Source organism: Dryas octopetala, chromosome 5 (genome assembly GCF_963921425.1).
Source record: "Dryas octopetala chromosome 5, drDryOcto1.1, whole genome shotgun sequence".
In the NCBI taxonomy this organism is placed as follows: domain Eukaryota; kingdom Viridiplantae; phylum Streptophyta; class Magnoliopsida; order Rosales; family Rosaceae; genus Dryas; species Dryas octopetala.
Genome location: NC_141370.1, coordinates 11,458,638 through 11,474,250, shown reverse-complemented (window position 1 = coordinate 11,474,250; position 15,613 = coordinate 11,458,638). Strand labels below are relative to the sequence as shown.

The following is a 15,613-nucleotide window of genomic DNA, read 5'->3' as shown; positions in this document are numbered from 1 at the left end:
GAGAGAGAGAGAGAGAGAGAGAGAGAGAGAGAGAGAGAGAGAGAGGACTCGTCTGTGATCTGTCATTTGGGGTTTGTTTGTTTTTACCTAGTCAGTGGTCAGTTGGTCACCAGTCACCCTCTTAGCCTTTACTGTCCAATGAGAGTGACCGTCACTCACTCCATCCAAATTATCCAATAGTTGATGCACCCAGGGGTAGATTTGTAATTTCTGTGATCAAAATCTATACAGCAGAATATGACGTGGCAAAATCATGGTACGCTGGACTTGCTTAGGTATTGCATTGGGAATTTAATCCCACTTGCACTAGACATCTCCCCTAGTCATTTTGGGCAGTTTGCTTCCAGCTTTGTAGAATCTTAATTGGTGCAGGCGCTCATTGAGGCCTCAAGCAGCTCTAACTATATATGGCTACTCGAGAAAAATGGGATCTCGAAAACTTAGATTTCGTCTAACAACTTTTGTGTAAATTTGTGGACCACATGTTAATTATGAGATTCATTTATATCAGAAGGTTCGGTCTTTGTTAGAGATGCGGTTCTAAATATAGTCTCATTAATTATTTCAAGGGCCTAAAAGATTCTAACAACTAAAACACTTGTGAGATTTAACGGTTAAATTTTTTTGCCCATGTTTGCACATTTTCTCATGCAAATGACAGAATTTTGGCTATAAAACACCAACCATATTCTATTTTATTCTATTCGTCATAGGATGTTGGGATTTTGTCATTTATTCGAGGTTTTTTTATTTATTTATATTTGAGAACCTTTGAATCTCATTTATTTTTAATAAGTAAATTATTTAGATGTATGATTGATATATGATTCGGTAAATAGATTTGATGAACAAATTTAATAAGTTTAATATTATTAAAAAAATATGGAAGTGTGACATTTTTTAAAGCAAAAAACGATTGTGGAGATAGATTGATGAGGTTTAAGAACTGACTATTAATCTCAGACTGGCACATGGATAATCATCGATCAATAGCATGAAGACTCGACTCAAATATGATAATATGAAAAGACCATATATAGCTTAGGCTAACAATTTAGGAAACCAGAGTCAATATGGAAACAAAAGTCTTCCGCTCTTATCGGATTCCTTTCCTTTTTTAAACCCAATCCAATTCAATCATGAAAAATTAGTAAACTACACGCTCAAAACTTCTAAAATTATCAGAATTAGAAATTGATTTCCTACTTAAGGATGATTCTAGATAAAATTACATAACTTTAAGAACAAAATTCGAAGCTTTACGAATTGAGAGCGTATAAACACTATAGCTTTTGCAGTTATAAACTGCAATTACAATTGGATTTGCAAATAGCTAAAAAATATAATTATAGTGATATATATGTTGTTGGTTCTCATGGGTTAGGGGCTTGAGAAGAGCTTATTGTCTACTTCACGAGCCTTCACTTTGATTTGGGCGTATAATGTGTGTTTTAGTATGACTTAGAATATTAATTGTTTTTTCGAAAACTATTGACTTTTTTGTGAGTGTCAGCTATGTAGTTGCAGTTGCACAACTTGCACTGGATTTTTTATGAGCGTTGGGTCGTTCAAACACTTGGTGCTCAATGTGAAAGTATGCTCGAACTAGAGAAAACCAGTCCTTTTCTCATTTTGAGAACATTTGAATGTTGCAAAACGCTTATAAAGATCGGACTTATGAAAAATTATGATTATTTAAAAGGAAATTTTTAGCAAAAACAAAGGACTCCAATTTAGGAGTTCATCGTAATTCTAATTCGAGATAAGACTTTTTATTTTGACTCAAAGTAGGGCTTAGACTTTACGTTTGTGCTAAAAAAATATTTAGGCAGTCAATTTAGCGAAAACGTCCATTATTTTTAGGGACAAAATTGTTATCCAATCATCATTTATAGTTAATATAAACTATAAAAAAAAAGGAGGAAAGTGCCGAAGTCCTAAGTTCATTTTGCTAAAAATTTCGATATTCTAAAAACAGAGAGAAGATAAAACATTTAGGTTTGGCCCAACCGCCCACGGCCTGGTCCATATGCTTAGAAGTCACATCACATGGCCTATGAGTCTTTGAGCTGAATCTATTGACAGTGAAATAATAAATAAAGTTTATGGTGGTAGTTAAACTGAGAAATGAAGCTGATGATCGTTGGCCTTCTCATCCATTCAGAAATCAGAACCAGAGAAACAAGTAGTACACGCAATTGGTCATAGTCGCTTTTCATTTCCAGCACGAGACGCCTATCTATCTCCCTCTGCAACTGCTTTTGGGTCATCATCCCCTTCTCACTCTCACACACAGGTCCGTCTCTCTCTCTCTCTCTCTCTCTCTCTCTCTCTCTCTCTCTCTCTCTCTCTCTCTGTGACATGGTGATAATAAACTTTATAAACGTCCTCCCCATAACAACCCAATTGCCCATTTGAATGGCTATCTTGAAAATAATAGAATCTTATTGATTTTTCGTTTCATTAGGACCATGCACAACAGAGAACCTTTCCTCAACTATTGGGGACTCAGTTGAGGTAAAATCCTCGTCTTTACAGTCTTTTCTAAGGAACTTAATAGCGGGTTTAAAGCTTCAATCAAAATCAAAATTGGGTCCTTGAGATTTCGGATTCTTGATGGACCTGAAATTGGTGAAAAAGGGTTTTGATCAGGCCCGGAAAAGGAAGAAGTGGCTCTTTGTAATGGCCGCTTTAGGCTTCTCTGGTTATGGTGTGTATAGGGTTTATCACTTGCCTTCAGTGTCTCAAAAAAGAAAAAGAATTTTAAAGCTTATAGGTGCTTTGGTTTCTATAGCCGAAGTAGTTTCAGACTCCGCTGAGTCAATAGGAGTTGTCTCTAAAGCTTTGAAGGACTTTCTGCAATCTGATTCTGACCAAATTCCAAATAGCTTGAAGCAAGTTTCGAAAATCACAAGGTCCGAGGAGTTTTCAGAGTCAGTTATTAAGGCCACACAGGCTGTAACTTTGGGAGTTTTGCGGGGTTATCGATCTGAAACGAAGAGTCATGGTGATGATGGAGTTTCTAGTAATTCAGGCTTCACAGACCAGGTTATGGATAAGCTTTTTACCACTGCTGGGTCTGGTTTTTCTTCGGTTGTGGTTGGAAGCTTTGCTAGGAATTTGGTATTAGCTTTCTATTCAGATGGCCAGTCTGGTGGAGGGTCTAATTCAAACAATTCCGCAAGTATGGACCATTTTGTTTCGGAAATGAATGATGTTCCAAGATGGGTGAATGTGGTTTGTGGCGAAAAGTGCAGAGACCTAATTGGTGATTGTATCCAGTTATTTGTGAGCACAGCGGTTGCTGTTTATCTTGACAAGACTATGGATATCAACTCCTATGATGAAGTCTTCTCTGGGTTAACTAACCCCAAGCACGAAACAAAAGTGAGAGACATGTTGTTATCCGTCTGTAATGGTGCGGTGGAAACTCTTGTCAGAACATCTCACCAAGTGTTAACAAATTCAACTTCAAATGGGAACTCATTGAATTTGAATTCGAGTTCTTATTTGGCTATTGATGAAGGCCTAACTCCAGCTAGAGATGAGGAATTGAGTCAACAGGCTTTATCAATGAGTTCAGGAGCAAGAAATGTACATGGTCAGAGAAAAGATAGTGGGTGGATTGGTAAAGTGTCCTCTACTTTGGCAGTGCCAAGCAATAGGAGGCTTGTTCTTGACTTGACTGGGAGGGTTACATTTGAAACAGTTAGATCATTCTTGGATTTTTTGTTGGAGAAACTATTTGATCGAATGAAACAACGTGTTAATTCTGTTCGTGAGGAAACTGTTGACAGGGGTCTTGAGATTGTGAGATATGCTGTTGCAAAGTCCTCTGTTATTGCTACCATATGTCTATCTTTGTGTTTACACGTAATAGACAGTCCATGGGATTTTGGTGGCAGCTTAGCTTGTTAAGTATGTGTGCGAAAATTCTTTTTGTGCAACTGCTTGTTTGGTGGATGCCTGTCTATATTTTGTCCAAAATCCACAAATTTCTTTAGGACTGGAGTTAACTGATCGAGAATTTCTATTGATGTTTGTGAGAGCAAATGTTTTATAATTTGTAAAGAAAGAAAATCCATTGTTCTTTGGGCAATGGAATCAAGATTTGGTCTGGTATTACAGCTGAATGATAAACAATATACTTGAAATTGGAAAATTTGGAAGTTCTTATATATAATTGCAGCTATCTGTTACTTTTGTTTGTGCAGCCACACTGAGTATACAATTTACATGTTATTTTATTTTTTAATTTCTTCTCCATTCTTTAGAAGAGATAGGTGTAGGTGTTGGTTCTATGTGTAGCAGTGTGTATATCAAGCTGTTTTATAACTCTGCATGGTAACCTGCTGGGAATTCCTCTCAATTTGAGATTCTCATTTCTGCCAGACCAACTCAGAGATTTCAAAGTCCACTGCAATTCACAGTGAATTTGATGCAACCCATTCTGTGCATAGAAGCAAACTTAACCAGGAGTAGTATCAAGCTTCAAAACATCTGTTCGGATGGATTGCAATTGGTATAGTAAACCATTTCATTCTCGTAGATTGCTACTTGTGTTGATTTATATTATGTTGTGTTAATCATATTTAGTTTTTAGTTGTATTTTCGGCCATAGTGTATTCGTGTACTTGGAGTCTTACTCTCGCAGCTATAGAAGTTTGTTGCTATTTGTCCGAAAATAACATACATCTGCCTAAAAGTAGATAGGTCCTTGTTAGTTGTGTAATGCTGCATGGAAACTTGCTTGCCTTGTTGGTAAGAAGGAACAACAGAAGTCAAATAAGAATTGCTATTGGGTTGGGAAGTTATACTAGAGGCCAATGTTTATTTCCATATCCTAATCCATACATCATCTTGTATTCTCAGAATGATGTCAAACACATCACCCATTTTGGATAGTTTTGCCTTTTCTCATAAACTACAGCTACTTTTAGGATTTTGGATTCTTGTTAGTGGAATGGTTTTTAATTTTATTATTAAACAAAGGGCAAACTGCAAAAAATTACTTCAACTTTGTGAAAAATTATTAGATGTATCCGATACAACGTTATGTGGTGTAACCAATCTAATGTATAAGGTTATTATTGGACGATATATTTATATTAATAGGGTATAGTATTAATAATATCCACTTATATTATGACACGTTGGATTGGTTACACCACGTGACAGTGTATCGATTACAAATAATAATTTCTCCAAATTTGGGGTCTATTGCAAGTCGATACTCCAATTTCAAAAATTGGCTTTAAACTACCTCAACTAAAGGACGTTGACTTTAAGGTACCTCTGTTAGATTTTTCATCCATTTTCCCATTAAGTGATGATGTGGCAATGACCCACACACAACAAAATGCCAAATGGCCTAAAAATATGTCACGTAGCCTGACATAATGCCATGTAATATAAATAATATAAAATTAAATTAAAAAAACAAAAGATCAACCAAAAAAATAAAAAACATTATAATATAATAAATTTGCAAATCGTTAAAAGCACAACCCCACTGCAATAAAATCATTAGAAGAAGAAGAAGAAAGGGGGAAAGTGGAGAGGGGCTACGATCTGGGTTGATGGGGGGTTAAATTCTAGGTTGCTAAATAATTTTGATTATTTTGTTGTTTATTATTTTTCAAGTTTTTTGGTTGGTTTTGTGTTTTTTTATTTTAACTTTATTAATTACTTTTAATTAATTGGGTTAAATACATTTTTGGTCCACGAACTTTGGGCGGTTTCTCAATTTGGTCCACCAATTTTAAAACGTGACAAAAATAACCCCGAATTATCCAATTTGTGTCAATTCAGGATTTTCCGTCTAAATATCTAACGAAAGCTGACGTGGCCGTTAAATGTTGACGTGGCGCATTGAATGTGCGCCACGTGTCACCTTTTTTATTTTATTTTCAGATTTTTTCTATTTTCTTATTTTTATAAACTTTAAAAATTAATTAAAAATAGCTCCGGACTCATAAAAATACATGGAAAATTCCTACAACCTCGTGTTAACGAGTCCAAATTTATTATGGGGCCAAATTACCAATTTGCCCTATGAGAGTTTCTAAAAAATTTGGGAAGTCCAAATTTATTTTATAGAGGAAAATTTATTTTCCTCTAAGACCGAGAGGTCTTTTGGGTAGTAAGTGTTCACGAGAAAGGTAGTGTTAGTTTTTAGAAGACCAACGGTGCAAACCTCGTATTTTTTGAAGCTCGGGAGATTATTCTATAAATTTCCAAAGAGTCTAGAGTATTTTAATTTTTTAGAAATAAATTTGGACTTCCCAAATTTTCTGGAAACTCTCAGAGGGCAAATTGGTAATTTGGCCTCATAATAAATTAGTACTAGTCAAGGCGAGATCGTAGGAATTTTCCATGTATTTTTATGAGTCCGGAGCTATTTTTAATTAATTTTTAAAGTTTATAAAAATAGGAAAATAGAAAAAATCTGAAAATAAAATAAAAGAGGTGACACGTGGCGCACATTCAGTGCGCCACGTCAGCGTTTAACGGCCACGTCAGCTTCCGTTAGATATTTGGACGGAAAATCCTGAATTGACACAAATTGGATAATTCGGGGTTATTTTTGTCACATTTCAAAATTGGTGGACCAAATTGAGAAACCGCGCAAAGTTCGTGAACCAAAAATGTATTTAACCCTAATTAATTTTATATTATTTTATGTTACATGGCATAGTATCAGATCACGTGGCATTTTTTTAGGCCATTTGGCATCCAGCGGTTTGCCAATTTAGAACTTAACGGGAGAATGGATGAAGAAACTAACTAAGGTACCTTAAAGCCAACGTCGCTTAGTTAAGGTAGCTTAAAGTTTAAGCCAACTTTTAACTAAGCTTAAAGCCAACTTTTGAATAAGAGGTATGAACTTACAACAAACCCTTAGTTGAGGTAGCTTAAAGCCAACTTTTAACTAAGCTTAAAGCCAACTTTGGAATATAGGTATGAACTTGCAACAAACCCCAAACTTGAGATACTTTTTTGCACAGAAAGTAGTCTAATTTTCTGTGTCTTATTATTATGGAAACAGAATATTCCATTGATAAAGTTCCAAAAAAATATTCTACTTCTTCAATAATCCAGGTCAGCCCCCTTCTATATATAGAATAGATGCCAAGAGAAAGCAAGGATTTATAGGAAGCAATGAAGCATCGTTAAGAATTTGAATGGAAAAGAATATTATTTAAAGATAAAAAAATGTACAAGCCTTTTTTATATTTATTGGTCTGTAACTCAAAAAATAATTTTACAGCAGGGCAATTTATATCAGCAAAGCTCAAATACAATTGAGCAAATTCAAGGTAGTTTCTTCTTAGACTATGACAGTTTCAACAAACAGTCGGGGATCCCAGATGATCGAAACTTAGCTGTTGCCTTCATCCTTCTAATGGGGTTGGTAGAGGGCAAAAGTCGAATTAATTACCATCCCCCTATTTGCACATCTATGATACGATCAAACATGAGGAAATCCGATATTATATCGGTTAAGTTGAGCTTGAATCAGTCTCCTTTGCAGATGTCTCGGCCTGATGCTTCTTTTTCCAGTAGTCATCAAGTGGGGGTCCAAATATTGCCTTGCCTGAAACAACTCCAATCCTGCACACGCCATATACCTCTATTGAGTCATCTTGAATGTCACTTAAAATCAGATCAATCACATTGGAACATTTTAAAATTTGAAGCAGATTCCATCAGGAATACAAGTTTCTAAGGCTGGCTGCAAATTTGAGGGGAACAAAATAAAGCACACTAACACCATACCATGATACTCTCAAGGAGGCTAAATGACAGAACTATTCTTATAAAATAAATGACAGAAATATCAACACAACATTAATACTTTGTTTAACCCATTCTTAGCTGAAATTTCAGTCAGGAGAAGAAAGCCCCCTTGCTCCCTTTTTTTCCACTGGACATTTAAAGCAGAAGGTTGCCCACATTGTTTTACCAACTATGCTGAAGCTTTATCATCTTCTAGGTTTTATCACCTATAATATTTGGATCATGAACCCAATTTAATTTTTTATGATAACTTAGATTCCTCCATAATAGGATCTAGCCTACCTTCATTTCCATTCTGTGTCATAATACACAACCATGGCTCTATCTGATATGAATGCATTTCTTTTAATAATCCCCTAGTTAACAGTCATCTAGACGAAGGTCTCCCAGTCTTAATGTTAGATAATTTTCTCTAGATATAGGACTGAAAAAACAGAGACAAGACCAATGAATTAGTGAAAAGAAGCCATGGGATGTAATGCAGTTAGAAGAGTCAGGCTACAATTCTGAAATTCATTCAACTAGAGGGCTTGTATATCTCAATACAGAATACAGATTCATCATGTGTAGAAATCATAGTAAAAGGAACAATATACGCTTTCTGGTAGAGGTGCAAATAAGAGAGGCAGGTTATGTTTAGTAATTCAACTGTTTCTGCAAAATTCACTAAACTTTCTGCACCAGTATGCTTCAAGATCTCCCCATTACTACCTATTGAAAATCCCATCTCAAGAATTTAGAACACAAACATGATATGCATGCACAATAACAGACATACCCAGCGACAGAAGTACCTCTATTTCAAGAGTGTAATATCACCAAACCAATAAACAGATAGAAGAATCCTTATTTTTTGTTTCTTTTTGAAAAAAGGCAAATAGACATTGTGATCCACACCATAGTGGTTGCTGCTAAGATAATATCAAACATATTGATAATTCATGGAACGAGATAACAGAATTAAACCTCTGATAATTGATAAGTTGCTCACGGGTAATACTTTTACAGTGGACCAAAAAGACAGCTCCAATTTTGAATACTTTGACTTCAACTAGGGTTTGAAAATAATGCATGGTGTTCTATTTGAGATCCCTTTAAAAGGCAGATTGTTATATCAACCCCTGGTTCCCAAATTCCCCGTTGGAAAAACCGTAAGGAAAATGATACAAGAAAATAACAACAAAAGCAAAACAATATAAACAAGAGGAAAACAATGGTTGCTGCAAACAATCTTTGTCATTGAAGAATTTACTCGTAAACTAAGCCTAGCTTTCCTATGAGCGCAGCATTATAGCCACATTTTGGATTGCTTACGAAGGAGATCTCAACGAATCTAGAGGAACATCTTATGCGTTAACTCTTAATACAAATGTCCTGAATTCTATTAATAACCAGTCATCACAAATATTAAAAGACACCCACAGTAATGATTTTGTTTTCCCTTTTCATTGCTTTAATTAACAGTGGAAAAGGGAACACAATTTTTTTGCATTCTATAAAACTTCACTTGCCATTTACCTTCCCTTTTTCCATTTCTAATTCACTATGTAAATGGATGATAAGAATAAACATTGTGATATCCAAAACACATTAAAACATTGATCCATACATGTTTTCCCATTCATGAATTACCATTTTTATAGTCAAGCAAATCAGATTGGAAAAAGGAACTAAATAATGGGTCATTAAAAAAACTATTAAATATGTGTAAGCATATCAATCTGGGCCAAACCTAACAGACCAAATTGGAGCGTTCTTCAACTTAAAGATTGTGCAGCGCAGCTGATAAACTCAATATCACATAAAGGGATAGCTCAATTTTGTAATTATCAAACTCAAATTCATTTGTAAAGAAATAAACTTTTGAACTAAAGAAAAAGGAACTTACACGACTGCTCCAATCACCAAAGGAAACGAGAGGAATTTTCTTCTACCAAACATTTTCAATACAACAACTCTGGTATCTCTTGCAATTTGTGTGCTTTTGCTTTTCAAGATTCAGGGTTTTTCAGCTTATTGCTTTTTGAGGGTTTTAGAGGTTTTATTCAGATCGGTTGCTGCAATTTTTGGAAATTTGTTTCGTCATTTTTTTTTTTTTTGGTAGGTTCAGATGTCAGATTCAATTCTGTTTGGGTTGGTCAGAAAACTAATGGACTCGGGACTAAAGCCCATTAACAAGTGTGACTGTTTGAGTCTGGGTCCGTCAATGAATGACAACAAGTTGCATCATGTTGTGTTTGGATTGTATCATTTTGCACCGATTGTCTTATGGTGCCGACAGTACATAGCATAGGGATATATATGTAATATGGGCCGTTACACCGACATGTTTATCCTTTTTAATTATAGGGTATAGTTTTGTGGGCTGTTAGATCTATTTATATCTCAAGCAGATGTCCGCACAATAGCCGGCATATCATATGAGATATTTTATAATAGAGAAAATTACAGATTTGGTCCACTTATTTTATACCTAATTCAATTTTGGTCCACGATCTTTTTTAAGTTCTGTTTTGGTCCACTAATTGTTTCATTTGTTCAATAAAGGTCCAGATTTGTGACTTTAAATCTTTTGGGTTGTGTTTTATTCAATTATAATTGAAGTATAAGTTATATTTCATCATTTCTTAGTCATAAAAACAAATTTGGAGTATTATAATCTAAGAGAATTGAGATTTGGTGAAATTTGAAAAATTGGCAGTTTTGGGTACCCTACTTTAGGGTCAATTATCTTGAGTTTTAGAACTCCAATTTGAATGATCTTTATATGGTTGTAAAGAAGAAATGCATAGCTTTAAAACAAGTATATATTTGCTGAATTTGGGTGAGATTTGATAGGGTAAAAAGCAGGCCAAATTTGATAAAACAAATCTGGACCTTTATTGAACAAGTGAAACAATTAGTGGACCAAAACAGAACTTAAAAAAGATTGTGGACCAAAATTGAACTAGGTATAAAATAACTGGACTAAATCTGTAATTTCCTCTTTCTAATAATAAAGTGGGTCTCATATATTGTGAATCTCACCTGATTATGAGAGCATGTCTCATAAAATATATCAAATGAAAGAATCACTCGTCATTTTTTTTTTTTTAGTTTGATTAAGGAAAAGTCAATCTTAAGCTAGTAATTTTGTGTTAGATTTATGTCATGTCGAAAATTGCTACAAGCTAATCAAGTTGGCCCGATCCATCAAATTAAGGCATACTTTGGAATGGTTCTATGGGTCATTAATCAATTAACAAACAAGACTGGGCAAATTATTTTACATGATATATATGGTCCACGACTCTATAATTGAGAAACGAGTCATGCGCTTGTAGCATTAAACCCACGATTTTACTCAAGATGTAGACCCAATGCATTGTGCACCTCCTTTATATTGTTGCAATATTTCGAGATACATTCATCTCCAGAGACTTACATAATACTAAGTATACTATGTTTTATCTAATTAAATAATTACTATGATACTCTTTGTTGACAAATTATGATAGCTCAAATTTTACTTTGTATTAATATTATGAAGACTTAGACTTCAGTATATTTTATGAGTTTTTCTTAAACTAAGACCGGTAGTGATTTAGAATTTTTAATCAAGTCATTTTATTTTTCTTTTTTGACGGCTTTATATTAAATTTTAACTCTGGAAATTTGGGCGGATACAGCCTCTACAAAGCCCACTCTACACCCTAGGAAGAAAAATATCATTCAAATCGGTGGAAGACTTTATTATAAATTAAAAGGATTTTCTTATAAATTAAAACGACTTTATTATGAATTAAAATGATTTTCTTATAAATTAAAATAATTTTATTATAAATTAAAATAATTTTTTATAAATTTTAAAACACCTCCAATCTCTATCTAAAAACTATTTTTTAAAAAAACTTAAACTTAATTATCTCTTAATATTATTGTCGTAAGTTATTATTCTCAATGTTGGACGGGTATTTATCCAAACAATATTTCTTGGTCATAGTTTGACACATGAGATGGTTGCTTTTGCATTTTCCATTTCTACTAGAACAAGCCGACTTGGTTTGGAGGACCACTATATAAGTATAGAACGTATAGCATGGGATGGGCCCACGCGCATTGGCAAGTTGAAAAGCTACTACTATCCTGAGGCAGTTGACTAGAATAAGGTTGGTGAATCGGCTTTCACATTCTATTTTAGGATCATGCAATTTTAATCACGGCACGGCACATCTACACTTTTATTAATTTTAGTATTACTTATATATATTGTTCAGTGCAAAAATATTCTTTTATAAACTATAGATTGAATTGATTAACAACAGTAAATTGTGGTCGGTCTAGTTGGCTGAGGATAAAAATTTTCCCCTAAACACCTGAGTTTGAACCTTCCCCCTTCCCCTTCAATAAAAAAAAAAAATTGATTAACAACATAATTTTGTTATATTATCAGATTATCTAATAAAATAACATAGATTTATATATATACTCTAACTTAGTGATCGCCGATGGGCATATAAGCTTTATAACATTATTATTTAACAAATATGCATGTAATCTTGGAGTAAAACTTTGTTGTTAGATGAATGCTCAAACAATGGCAATTATATAGTGTTTTTTTCTTGGTAATCAAGGATGTCTTGGCTAATTTTTGCACACTAGACTAATCCTTTAAACCGGTTAAAGATAGACAATCTATGCCAAACTTAGAGGATTCATAAGAGATTTTACCTTTCTTGTTGTCTGGCTCTAAAGGTCAAACTAGAAACTCGAACTCGAATATCTAAATTTACAGTTATACCTCTGAACTAACTTCTCCAATACCTTAGAGTTAGAGTTAATTTGCATAGATACTAATTAATTGATTAATTATATAGCAGCTATGCGACTAACATATAAAGTTCAACGGATGCAATGCAAGGACCATAAAATTTGAGCGTGCAGTTCGAATAGTCAAATGCTAGAGTGGCCCATAACGATAAGTGGGAGGGGAGGCCACCATGTAGAGTTCCAAATTTTAACAACTTCACAAACAAGACAGATAAGTATATACACTCATTTTATTAATATTTTTTTTCTAAGCTTTTAATTAACATAATAGCAGGCAACAAAATAATAAGAAGTGCACAAGATATGTTTAGATACGATTTCTGATTTAAGTACCAAATTAGAGTAATACTTTATTGAAAGACATCAAATATGATACTGCATCTTAAATTAAAAATTTACTTGATCAATAGTCTAAATTGATAATTTGTCAATATAATATATTAGCCTTTTTGACAAGAGGATATTTTCTATTGAGTTCATTGAATCCTCTAATAACTATAACTTTTAGATCAGAAATTTATTTACCGATCACCATTGATATATAATTGATTTGAATTTATATAATCTAAATAGGTTGGTAAGAACACATTAGCATGTCACGTAGTGTTACAGTCACATGCAATAATTTTTCATGCATGAGATGTCTCACCTCAAGTTTTTTTTTTTTTTTTTTGCCACTATCTCACCTCAAGTTTAAGTTTCATTGACTCATCAAATACACAGAGATTTGAATTCTCTACTTGTCTTGTTTTTGTTTGTTTCAATCTTAATTATGTAAAATTCAAGTGTTTATGTAACTTCACTCATACTAAAAAATTGTTATGAATCTCTTGCATTTTTGGTTGAGAGAAACTTCCATGTAACATGGATAAGAGATGATCTGGTATTTCAAGAGACAAAACTTTTCTTGAAATTAGAAAAACTTTAATGTGATGAGGCATAAAAATATAGATATTATAATATTATTGGATGGTGATACATGCTCATCATATTTATCCTTTTGCAGAGAAGTTTTTCTCTCTTTTATTGCCTATCCTTATTAAAAGCCAAACAAAAAAAAAAGTAGAAAATCCAGTCTATTATTTAGAACCTACCTAATTTTTTCAAACTCGATCATCAACTTAGATAGTTTTGGACTTCAATAACTAGCTGGCGGAGGGCATCAAATCAACCCTTTTACTTATTAACTTAAAACTATTGAGTTGGATGTTAATTATTCAGCAAATATGTTGGAATTAATTAATGGCTTGTTACTCAACCATTAACCATCGTCAAACACTTGCCTTTTTGTTGCTTTTCCTCGATCTTTAATTGGAAAAAAACAACGAAAAACCCCAAGTTGCAATTACTTAAAGTAGTTGTTCACAATGAATATCTTACATGCTGGTAGAGAGTGAGAAATAGGCCAGCATTAAATTTACAAGCAGTTCCAACTACACTCACTAATTGTACCACTTTTTCTGGTTACTTCCTAGGTAATTAACTCCCAATTAATTTGACAAAGCAAAGTGGCAGTTGAAAGCAGCAGGAAATAAACAGATGGCAATCACATGCAAAATGGGCAACATTAAGCAACTTGTTGGGCAGAAGAAGCAATTGAACAAGTTGCTTATCTCAGTTTTTTGAGGCATTTTATTGAACATCTTAAAAACATATAAATAAATAAACTGAATTGCTAAAATAAATTAATAGATAAAACTTTGTTGGATGGGAGTGAATGGATTACAGACACCACTCCCCTCTACATAGGTTCGCTAGTGAGCACGACATTTTGGTAGAAGAAAATTGATACAAAAATGTTCTTTTCTAGACAATATGGGAACATAATTTTCTCTTATAATTATGTCGTGAGACTCAAAATTGTGATAAAAGAATATTAACCAATTAATATAATTTTAACAATCTGAAAAATACTAAGAAGACTGTCCTCTCCCATTTGGTCATCATTCTTTACCACTATGAAAGGATCATTCCCACTATAGCAGATGAAAATAGTTATGCTATAAGAGAGCCATTTTTTTATGGTTTTCAAGTTGTGCACATATGTTTTCTCTTTTGCCACTCTCTTTCTCAAATCACTGCAGGTAAAAACTAAGAATAAAAACAAAAGGATTATGATAATAATTCAAACCCAGTTCCCCAAAAAAACATTGAGAAACTTATATCAGCTAGATTGGTAGTCATGAACATTTCTTGTTATTGCTAACTAGTCTTACAAAGATAATCACAATACATGTAGTGAACGAAAGAAGTTCATGGTTTATCATGCTTCTGGGTATAGATGTAGTCGATGTGAGCAGTCAGAGTCCTTCTCATTAAACACTCCTCCTCCCCAACACCTTCACAGCTCTCATCCACCACCACCTCATCAACTTGCTCTGTTTCAACGCCCTAATCAACACAAAAAAACAAACACATCAATCTCATAAACCCAGTAATAAAAATGCATACACAAGACTAAGAACATGAAAAACATGAAGATTCAACTAACCCCAAGTTGGGTTTTGGCAGAATTTGGTGCTGAAAAAGCTGGTTCTGGTCTGGCTGCATAGGCTGAAGTAGAGCAGAGGAGGAGGGCTAGGAAAAACAGGGCTTTCACTCTGGCCATCTTTCTTTGTTTTGTTCTAGAAAGGGTAGGGATATAACTTGGTGGACACAAAGACAAGAGAGTGAGATCAATGTATTTATAGAAATTAGATGATGACATATGTGGTCGTGTGAAGTGTGAACTAAGAAGGGGAAGGGTGACTTTCTGTAACAAAGTATTATAGACCCAAAATTTATATACTTGTATAGAAATTATGTATGAATGCACACGTATTAATATCTTATTTGTTGAAAACAAACGATTTCAAAATAAATTCAGATTTAACGAAACAGTCACATTATTTGATGATTTGATGAGTAAGACAATACTAAAACATAATTGTAAAATGTGAACTTTTTATTTTCATTTGCTTTAATTTTTAGGTCCATTGATTTTAACTACTAAATTTCAATAATT

At 33.7% G+C, this 15,613-nt stretch overlaps 1 protein-coding gene, 1 long non-coding RNA gene and 1 pseudogene across 3 annotated transcripts; 1 reads left to right on the top strand and 2 right to left on the bottom strand.

Moving 5' to 3' along the window:
• The first annotated feature begins 2,112 nt into the window (after nucleotides 1-2,112).
• On the top strand, nucleotides 2,113-4,203 carry LOC147284275 (protein PHLOEM PROTEIN 2-LIKE A10 pseudogene; annotated as a pseudogene). Its single transcript, XR_015122356.1, has 2 exons — nucleotides 2,113-2,296; nucleotides 2,468-4,203. The product of XR_015122356.1 is annotated as a protein PHLOEM PROTEIN 2-LIKE A10 pseudogene (transcript).
• A 2,971-nt stretch (nucleotides 4,204-7,174) lies between these two features.
• LOC147284274 (uncharacterized) lies at nucleotides 7,175-9,873 on the bottom strand. Its single transcript, XR_015122467.1, has 2 exons — nucleotides 9,689-9,873; nucleotides 7,175-7,614 (listed from the first exon to the last, which is right to left on the bottom strand). It is a non-coding gene; the product is annotated as an uncharacterized LOC147284274 (long non-coding RNA).
• A 4,834-nt stretch (nucleotides 9,874-14,707) lies between these two features.
• LOC147284273 (phytosulfokines 3-like) lies at nucleotides 14,708-15,264 on the bottom strand. Its single transcript, XM_086245132.1, has 2 exons — nucleotides 15,101-15,264; nucleotides 14,708-15,000 (listed from the first exon to the last, which is right to left on the bottom strand). Exons 1-2 carry the CDS (start codon nucleotides 15,215-15,217, stop codon nucleotides 14,863-14,865), a joined length of 255 nt encoding a protein of 84 aa, XP_086101258.1. The 5' UTR covers nucleotides 15,218-15,264; the 3' UTR covers nucleotides 14,708-14,862.
• Nucleotides 15,265-15,613: the final 349 nt, after the last annotated feature.

Coding starts and splice junctions, on each gene's coding strand:
- LOC147284273 (XM_086245132.1), bottom strand. CDS start 15,217: ATGGCCAGAGTGAAAGCCCTGTTTTTCCTAGCCCTCCTCCTCTGCTCT. Junction 15,001..15,100: donor CTGCCAAAACCCAACTTGGG/GTTAGTTGAATC, acceptor TGTGTTGATTAG/GGCGTTGAAACAGAGCAAGT.